The sequence below is a fragment of the Cornus florida genome, unplaced genomic scaffold (assembly GCF_030987335.1).
Source record: "Cornus florida cultivar Cherokee Brave unplaced genomic scaffold, ASM3098733v1 CherokeeBrave_3.0.0_Hap2_Chr05, whole genome shotgun sequence".
In the NCBI taxonomy this organism is placed as follows: Eukaryota; Viridiplantae; Streptophyta; class Magnoliopsida; order Cornales; family Cornaceae; genus Cornus; species Cornus florida.
The window spans coordinates 80,627,562-80,638,131 of NW_026775575.1; the positions used below are offsets into that span (position 1 = coordinate 80,627,562).

Below are 10,570 nucleotides of genomic sequence, written 5' to 3' on the forward strand. Positions count from 1 at the left end.
CTAAGGAAAATCAGTGTAATTATTTCTAGATGTTTAAAGCCACATCTTGTTGGTGGTAGTTATATCGGGTACTGCTATTAAGAGGGGACCTGTACTTTGGAGGTGTCACTTACATGGTCCCAGCTTTGGTTGACTAAATGAAATGAATTGACTTTTATATTATGATCACCCCATGAATTCTAAAAAACGGCTAATAGATTATTTATAACTTACATTAAAACACAACATCATCTACTTTACCTACTTTATTTGGGTATTTGAATGTAGATAGTTTGCAGGTTAATTCACACACATAGTTGTGACCGTTTCAAATATATATATATATATATATATATATAACGATGATGAGCATTTGATTTGCACATATACTATCATATATATATATATAGATATATAGGATAGCTTCTCTATATTTGGCTCCATATTTAGCTATATCATTGTCTATCTTGATAGTATATGTGTAAATCAAATGCTCATCATGGTTAGCATCCTATTCCACTAGAGTTGACTAAATTAATTTTCTTAGGGGAAAAAAAAAATAATAATAATTTTCTTAATTTGTTACTACTATTTTGTTAAAAGCTCACTACTAAAACCAACTGAGCCAATGGTAGTTGGTCTGACACTGTTTGGTAATCTAATCTCATCATTTAATTACTCCATTGACTCTTTATTTGTTGGCCTACCACCCAAACAAGTCCTCCAAACACACAAATAATGTGTATATATATAAATAAATATATATATATATAGAGAGAGAGAGATAGAGAAAGTAGTTGACGGGTAAAGAGGCGCGTAAGATATTTGGCGTCTGCTTGTTCTAGTCTTTCTTCAAAGAGGAACATAGATGACAACGACATTCTTCTTCTTCTTTCTTCTTGTTATCGTACACGTTAAATTTTCCCACTTGACCATATGTTATAAATATTAGTCATAAAAGTACCATTAATACTTTCAGTTATATATTCAACCCAAAATTAATGAGACCCAGTCTTCTCTTTCCACCTTGTTCCATAACTCTCAAGCTTTCTCATGCCAAAAACTACCTCTTCCACAGGCCTTCGCTTCACCACCCAATTCTCAACTCAAAGGTTCTAAATTTCCTTACTTTTATTTTTATATTAAAATTGTATAATGCAAAATTTATAGTTTTTGGTATTGGTTTTTGCACTTTTTGTTGATTTTGGTATATGAACATATTACCAATTCAGAGTAATTCTTTGATAGCTCTCTGTTTTTCTCTGTGTGTGTGTGTTTTTAATCCTCAAATTGAAGGGTGTTGTTACTGAGCTGACACTTGGTGAATATGTTTGTTTGAGCCTTTCTGATTAGTTATTTCGTTTTCGACCATATATTGAAATTAATTAATCAGAACATGTTTATGTTTATTTATAGAACTTTACAAACAATTGTCTACTATAAAAAAAGGAATTAATGAAAAGGGTTTGCAAAGTTTAACAGTTTATAGACATGGGTATTGGACAAGTTGGGATTTTGTTGATTCTAGTATCTTGCTCACATGGTATTTGATTTTTGTTTTCAATGAGATTTAACAAGCTTTCTAACACATGGGTTGTTGATGATTTTAAAGTTTACTATGTGAATTGTTTGTGCTTGGCTATTGGAATAGTTTATTCACATGTTATTTGGTGTATGATTCCTTATCAGGTTGGACAAGTTAGCGGTTGAATTCCGGAATTAATCGGGTTATAAAGGATTATTGATTTGTGGTATAAATGGGAAAGCACTTGTGGAGCAAAAACAATGGCGATGAATTTGTGGATAATCAACCAGGCTGCATGTGGGGCATAATTCATGCTCTTGACTACCATCATTGGAACCATAATGTCAAAAAGATGCTTCCCCACAAGAGGCATTATGGACGAAGACGTACCAGATGTAAGCGGTCTCAATTCGAGCAGTGTGTTTTTTTTTTTTTTTTTTTTTTTAAAGTAATATGAAACTTAAATCTTTAGTTGCTTTCATAACAACCTGTCAAAAACATAGATGGAGTTACTAATATCTCAGCTACAGAAAATTCGAAGGTTTTTTAAGTCATCTATTTGTATTTAGTATTCTCATAGCTTGTCTTCATGTGGTATTTCGAGTTTCATATAACACCAATGGCCTTGTGATGTATTTTGGAGGCTCGATTGTTGTTGCCCGAGCATGATTGCTTTGGATTCTTTTTGAGATATGTTACAATGTTTCCCAGAAGCCTGTTGATTTTATAAATCATAAATCATAATTTTTTGAAAGAGAATTTAAAGCGGCCATGGTGTGGCTACAACATTCAAGCCTAAAATTGCATCTTGTGGTCAATGGCAGCACTGATGAAGTGAGGAAAATTTTATTCTAAGAAGGGTCATAGGTAGGATAAATAGTTTAAGGTCCATAAATAGGGAAATTAAGGAGTTTCCTCATGATTGTTTTAACATCTCTTTTAAAAATTATGTTTCATATTTGACTGAGCTAATATGCAGATGTTCTTTAAAATGTTAAAAAGTACTGTCTTTGAATGCTTAGTATCTAATATAAATGAAGTCAAAGTGTGGAATGCCTCTGAGATTACTTTTTATGTGACTCATAGATTCATCTTGATTTTGACATCACGCATACTTTTATTTTCTTTTATTTGGTTCCTGTCAACTTAATAACCGACGTGCATTAAAGTAGTTAGTTTTTCTCTCTCCAATGTATATTCCGCACATGGCAGAAAATTTTCTTACATTATGTCCATAGGTGGTGTTATTTCTATCCATCTAGGTTGATATAGGAGCTTTGGTTCTTAATTGTGTTCTCAGCTCAGGAAGTTTGGGAACTCTTGAAAACAAGATGGAGCTTAATTCTACATTGAAAACTTATTCTTCAATTTCAGTAGCATGTAAATCCATATTAACATTGCCCTGTTTTAGGTGGACATGTGTATGAGCATGTGTGCCTATTTTTTTTGGGTGGAAGCCTTGCTTTCCATTTTCAACGGTAGAAAGTTACAAATAACTTGCTCTTGAAAAGGTTTGGCAATATGGATAACTCTGGTTCTTGTCTGCATAATCAACGGTATATTGAGCCACTAGACTTTATGAAGGAGTATGCAACAAAATTCCGCCAAGAGCTTAGCTCTAGTTGTATCTCCTCTACTTTCAAGTGGAATGAATGAAAAACATACTACTAATGTTTCATAAAGACACATCAGAATCCTGGCAGTTTTGAGAAACAACTGGAGTCAGGAAATTGCCATTTATCTGAACAGGAGAAAAGGCCAAATTTAACCTAAAATGTGGCTTATTTATTTTTACTGCATGTTTCAGTCAAACTTCTTCTCAAACATTATATTTCATCTTGTAGCATTTCAATGCTTCTAAAATTCCATTATTTGACCCTAAAAGAGTCAGGTTTTGGTTTGAACTTTGAACTGTTTTATTGCTCATATATTTGGACAATGATGTCAAAAAAGAGGTAATCATAAATTAAAGTACATAATATATTCAAAATAAGACAAAGCATTATCGGCAACTGTTCCAGCACATCGGATGGCAGACAGGAAAAAATTATAGCTGGAGTTGGATAGAGACTTACAGTTATCATGTAAATAATTTTTCACTATCCCTGAAAATCCTACTGAATAGAGAAGTGCCCAGTTTGCTATATGGTGCATGTTTAATTCCAGAAAAGATTGGTGTGAGTTATGTTGCTGATAACATATTTGGACTTTTATCTGTTCTTTGCCATTCGTGTTTGGAGATTTTTTTTTCCTTTTTAGTTTGTTAATATGAATTCGTGCTCGCATAGACCCTATTGAGGCACCTTTTTTCTTGTTTTATATTCTGATATTTTTATTTTTATTTTTTCAATTACGTTAAATTATCAAAAGATCAACTGTCTGCAACTATTTACCTTCCTAATAGTTCCACATATAAAGTAGGATTTCTCCAATGCTTTACTGATCTTACAGGATGTTATAAACCATTTCATTTGTACTTTATTTTTGAGAAGTGCAATGTTTTTTTCCACTTCCTATCCTCAATAAACTCAAGGTTGAAAAGGGTGTACATCATTTTTTATCCTTATATAAAATGTGTATATTCACTTTCCTGTTTTTCAATATTTATTAGATTTTTTGCTTCTCTTTGTTTATAGCCAATGGAAGTCCAAGAACAAGATTTTTTGCCAATGATGCTGGTGAAGTGCAAAAACTTTTGGATGTTGAAGCAAGTCACTTCCTTGTAAGTCCATTTGACATTTGCAATCTAAAATAATCTTGAAGTCACAACTGCTTCTAAGATGCAACAGAAAATGAAATAACAGTATTTTACTGTGAAATATGCCAGGTCAATGAGAGTAGTACAAAAACTAGCTCAACCAATAAAAGCTCTCTCAAAGCTCGCATAAAAGCATTTATTAGTGAAGAGATGTCTCGAGAAGAAGACTGCAAGCAACAGTCTTCACACTTTCCTACAGGAGCTCGGCTGCAACGAACATATTCAATCCATCATTTAGAATCTTTAGATCACGGCCCTGGAAAATACTCTGGCTGTAAGCATCCAATTATTTCCCGTCATAAGAATGGTTACACAAGTGCCACCAGATTGCAGGATCCAGCACAGACGAAGGCCAATGTCCTGCCAGTTAGCTGCAATGAAAAATTTGATGTCTCTATTACCAAGAATGTAGTGGACTGCTTGGAGCATAATTCTGGGGAAGCAAGGGAAATATTGGAAAACCAGAAGCTCATGGAAGCTAACCAGCTCAGTGGAAATGCTTCAAACAATGAGTTTAAGGACTACTTGGATGTTCTGGAAATATTTAACGTAAAGAAGGAATTATTCCTCAAAATTCTACAGAATACAGATGATGGTACTGCAAACTGCCTCCACAGCCTGCAGGCTTCCAATATGCAAGCAAGATTAACCAAATCAGGGTCATTTCCTGCAGCTAATTTTTCACACATTGGAAACTCCAAACAGAATGAAGTTTGGGCCTTTCCAAAAGGAGAGAAATTGGTTGCTGGTACTCAAGAACCTAATTTGGTTGCATCCAAGTTTTTGAAGGACCTCTATTCAAAGTCTGGGCCAGTGATAGCCGATGATAGTGGTCGAGGCAGTGCGCTAAATCAAGAAACAAGCATCTCTTCTTTGGGTTCGACACGTGAATTGGATGACCAAGGAAGTAATGAGATTGTCATGGATGTTTTGAAACATATTAAGCAGAGAATAGAACATGAAGTCAAGAAGAGTGGAAATGAGAGTAGCTTCACCTCCTTGGATGCATCCTTGGGTGGGAAAGAGATAACTGAAAGGTGGAAAGAGAGTACAATAGGAGTTGGTAAAGACAGTTCCAGCAGCTGTGAAACTGATGGTTCTGTTTGTGATCTCAGCAAGAGTAAACACAAAAGAACATCCTCCCTAAATGAGTCACTGAATAGGTATAATCAGTTGTTTGAGTATGGCTTCAGCAGAGAGGCCAAGTGGAATCTCTCTAAGAGCTTAAAGTTGACGAATGAGAATGCAATTCCATCAGATGGGCATGCTTCAATATCCTTCAGAAGGATTCACTCTCTACCTCATCTTGATTCTTATCGTTTCCTCCAGAATGAGGTATCTTGTGATGCCCATTTTTCAGGGATGCCAATCAGGACTGTTGTGGAAAGAAGTGGTAGTCATAATGAACTAAAGCCAGAAGGCCTTCCTATAAGTAAAGAGAAACATGTACCACTATATGCTAATGAAGAGACTGACTGTCTAAATAATACAGTAAAAAGAAGTGATAGTAGTCCAAGAATGGAACGTTTAGCCAGTATAACAGTGGGGATAGATGATGAAGGGACTGCTAGGATGGATGGGCTTAGTGAGAAAATGGATGGACCAACAATTGGGGAAAGCAATACTCAAAATGAACCGGAAATAAATTTTGCAGAGAATGCCAGCAATAAGCTTCAACAACAAACTCCTTTTTCAGTTCTTGAAAGCTGTTTCCAACAAGAAGAAACCGTCTCTGCAGAGTTTTCAATCTCTGAAGGTAATCAGCTAAATGCACTTCTTATCCAATGCACTGTATTTATACTTCATGTCGTGCTTAAATATTTGCTAATTATAAGCCAACAGGTGCTGGCAAACTAATTTTTCCCTAGTTCCAAGCCATAATGAATTTTTAATGGTGTCCTTTGTTAAAAAATTTCCTTATTAGTTGAAACTTGAACAAGGAGCATGAGTAATTTGGTTTTTAAGATATTTCTCAAAAAAATTCATCTTTGTGAACATGTTACCATAGAAATGTGTATCCTTCTTGTTGTATTAAATTGTCCGCTATGGCGTCTTTTTAACACTCCCGTACTAATTTACCCAAACCGCTCTGATTTTTAAGACAGATTCTTAAAACTTCTTTGCAGTTTTCAGTATGCTTGGAAGTAACAATAAATTGTTTCTGTTACATCTTATTAGGTTTGGAGAGTTGGTGTGATTATTTCAATGAGGATGAGTCTTCAGTCAACTCACAAGACAGGTCCGGCACAGATTCACTATCACGGTCTTGCAGGACAACAAACCCCAAGAGTTTTGAAAATATAAGCAGAAGTGCTAAAAGTCGCAGACATATTCAATTATATACAGAGGATGATACTGATTTCAATTATGTGAGAGAGATTCTTGAGCAATCAGGCTTCACAGGAGATGCCTTCCTCGGAACATGGCACATGCCAGACCAGCAGCCATTGGACCCTTCAGTTTTTGAGGAAGTGGAGGCTTGCCTCCCTCATGAACCAGAGTGCTCCGAGGAGGACATCATTGCTTCTTGTCATCGCCAGCTTCTGTTTGATTTAGTTAACGAGGTTTTACTTCAGATATTTGATAAATCATTCTGTTACTACCCAAGAGCCTTGTCCTTCAGTTGTCACATCCGTCCAATGCCTCAGAGAAACCATGTTTTTGAGGAGGTTTGGGCAAGCATTAACAGGACCCTGAGCTCGAGGCCAGATTTAGAGCAGCCACTGGATTTTTATGTGGCTCAAGATTTGGCAAAGGGTGATGATTGGATGAACCTCCAATTAGAAACTGAATGTGTGGCACTCGAGCTGGAGGAGTTGATTTTTGACGAACTTTTGGAAGAAGTTATACGTTCTGAAGATTGTTGAGAATAGTCAGGCTAGCCTTGTACAAAAAATTTTGCTTTGTTCACTGTATGTAACTAGTATGCCCATTGATGTTTTCCTTTTTTCCTTTTTTCTTTCTCGTGTGTGTGTCTGTGTGTGTGTGTGTGTTTGGGTAGGGGGTTTAAATTGTAGTTATAGTTGGAAGTTGGAACTATAGAATCAGTTCCATAGTTGTGGATTTTTTAAGGTTTTTTTTTTTTTTTTTTTTAATGAGATTTTCTTCTTCCCATTTGTCTTCTTTTCTAGTTTGATGTGTTTAAGGTAATTGGAAATTTTTCTTCAGAAATGTGTGTGGTGATTTAAATTTCCCCTCAATGCATGTATCTTCTGATTGGGACATAAATTAACATGCTTTACTCTAGCTTAAGATATATATTGAAAGCTGAAACAACCAGCCTCCTCTCTCAAAATTACTAATGGTTGCTGGTCGCAAAAGAAGCAACTGCAGTAGTGACGCGGCAGCAATCTGTGCCGTGGCAATGGCAGCATGTATGCCATCTGCTTCGCGGTAGAATGGTGATTTTGCAGATTAGGCCTTTTAATACTACTATTGTAAAGTTGTAATCAAATGGTATTACAATTAGTTTCTGCATAAGATACTATTTCTGCTTTATATGCTTATTCAAAAGTCATATGTGCATCTTGTGAAAGGGACATCATTGGAGAAGACCACTCCTCTGTTTTGGGATCTTGTTCAAATGAACAAAGGAGTTCTTTTTTTGCCTTATTATCTTAATTAACAATTAAATAGCTTAAACATTTCAGTAAATGCTCCTTTACATAATTTTGTTAACAATTACATGCTATGGAAAGTATAAACTTTTAGTGAAGGTGCAACTTTAATATTTATATCCTTTAACATGTCTGCGTATATGTGTGTATATATTTTTAATCTAAATCGTGAGGGTGACACTGAAGTTTTAATTCGCGACTTTTTGACTCTCATATATATCATCTTAATCTTTCTACAGAGAAGTTTTAGAGTTGATGGTGATTAACATTTTTCTTTGTCTTTGGAGCTTGGAACCATGGCTACCACAGTCCACATTTTTGTACTTAATCCTTTGGGGGCCAGATAGTTGGATGGGTCATAGTGGTGTTCTGTTTGGGCTGGGCCAAGATTTCTTCTTCACTTTTTATCTTTTTTTGGGGTTATATCTAACGAATTCGAATGGAACACATGACCTGGATGTATCACTAGTGTTACACACTATATCATTATATCGTAGTGCAACAATCTCATAATAACGATTAATGTGGTTGTTGTATAAACAATATGAAGTTGTTGTATAAACTGTAATGTTTATTAATTTATGCAAAAGTATAAAAGGGATATTTGTTTTTTTTTTTGAGTGGGCCCCATAAAGCACTAAACACATTTTGTATCACCAAGTATCATTTTGTGGCCATTTTCTCTTCAGCTTCGGGACTGAACTCTTTCTGTCTTTCCTTGCTTTTCTTCTTTTATTATTTTTCTACTATTTCAACTCTTAATTTCTTACTCATCTCTTGGAAATTTTGGATGCCGTTTGCGGCAAATTGAAGCCCACGACGAAATCTTCAAATCCATACCAACAATTTTAGCTTTTGGCCACTCTAGGGAGTCTGAAAATTGGACCCATTTTGAGAGTTTGAGGTGAAAATTAGGGCTTTTGGTTTAGATTGAGGTAGGGGTCTCTAACCTACATTTTCTTGTTCCTTTGTGAGTTGATTTCATGTAATTGTTGTTAATTTGTCCAATTGATGATAATTATCCTAGAATAATTGTGTTGTAATGTATAAAGTTCATAATCCTTTATGAATTATTGTCTAGCATGACTAATTTGTGTAAAATCTAACAAATTACTTGGTTGTTGTATATACGTTGATGTATAGTTATGGGTATTAATTGACCCATGTGAAGAGCATGTTTAAATATTGATTTTTATATGCCTATCATGCTAGATCTCGATTGTATGAAAGCATATTGTAGTTTTACTTGAAAATTCTTGTGAATCATGCTATATTAATTAAGTTTGAGTTAGTTATAGAATGATGAACTTGGACATGGCATGATGCATCTATGCACTAGTATTGTGCATGAAATGGGATTAATGTGATTTGAAATGAAAAAGGGAAATTTTGGGAAGAAGTTTTGATTAAAATGGTTTTGAGAAAACCTGGTCGCTGCGGGGTCACCAAAGACCCGGTATGTTAATATAACCTAGAGGGAACTAGGGAGATTGCCCTAGCGTGGTTGAGCTAGCTGGGCCCAAAATGACGCCGCGGGGGTACCAAGGGTCAGGGACACTAGCTAATCATTCTCTTGTGTCGTTGCGGGGTCACCAAAGGGCTGGTTATATTAACAGTTTGAAAGTGATGGATTTGAATGTTGAAAATGGGGAGCGACATCGGCATGTATTGCATTTCATAGTATCATATTGTGTATGCTGAGATTGGATTTAATGTTGTACTTTCCCAACATAGTATGACCCCGACTCCTATTGTCCTATTCTTTATTTGAATTCATGGGGATACAAGAGGTGTGTCTTAGGCACCACCTATTGAGCAATTTTGCTCACCCCTTTTTAATTAACATTTTTTCAGGGAACGGGAAAGAAGTGGCGGATGACGTTCCACCACAAGCCTAAATTGGATTAGAAGATTGTTTTGCTATTTTTGTATTTAAGTCCTATTTTTTTTGTAAAATTTTAGTTTGTTATATTTGGTATAAAGATTTGTGAACTCTTATTATTGTAATTATATTTATGGGTTGTAATTTTATTATAAGCGGTTTAAACGTTGTAAGACATGGACTTTAGATCTTAACCATGTATTGTTGGGACTGTAATCACGATATTTGGATTAAATGGTATGTGGATGCTCCACCGTGAGATGAACTATGTTGAGACCTGATGAATGGATGAAAGGGATGTTGGAATGTATTATTTGCATTTTTATGCATTTGAACAGGTTGTTGTAAGACCATTTTTAGCGGAGGTCATGCCATTTTTTTTTTTTTTTTTTTTAATGGTTTCAGTTTTGTGGTCATTACAAATTTAGTATCAGAGCGAAGGTTCGAAAACCATTAGGACGACAGGTAGAGGCCTACATAGGGTTGCATGGGAAGTCGTTTGCATAGTTTATGTGATTAATTGTTAAAGTGTTTTGCTATATGAAAAAAAAAAAAAAAAAAAAAAAAAGCATGCTTAACTGTTTACTAGTTTACGTGCTTACATGCTTATATGCTTATATTAATGTGTTCATTGCATAGTTTTGCATGCTAAATGTTAATATAATATACGTTTGTGTTGAGTTGTTCATGGTTGGACCTTAGTGTTATCGTTATTGAACTATTTTCCTTATTTTATAGAACGATGTCACGGTGTGAGGAACCCAGGGAAGTTGGCCTTAGGCCAACAAGGGGTGATGTTGGCGAGAACT

General features: G+C 35.2%; 1 protein-coding gene across 1 annotated transcript; it reads left to right on the forward strand.

Moving 5' to 3' along the window:
• Positions 1–840: 840 nt before the first annotated feature.
• LOC132307092 (uncharacterized) lies at positions 841–7,206 on the forward strand. The gene is made up of 5 exons (XM_059804756.1): positions 841–1,091; positions 1,669–1,899; positions 4,141–4,226; positions 4,332–6,018; positions 6,441–7,206. The coding sequence occupies exons 2-5, from the start codon at positions 1,737–1,739 to the stop codon at positions 7,127–7,129; spliced, it is 2,625 nt and encodes an 874-aa protein (XP_059660739.1). The 5' UTR covers positions 841–1,091; positions 1,669–1,736; the 3' UTR covers positions 7,130–7,206.
• Positions 7,207–10,570: the final 3,364 nt, after the last annotated feature.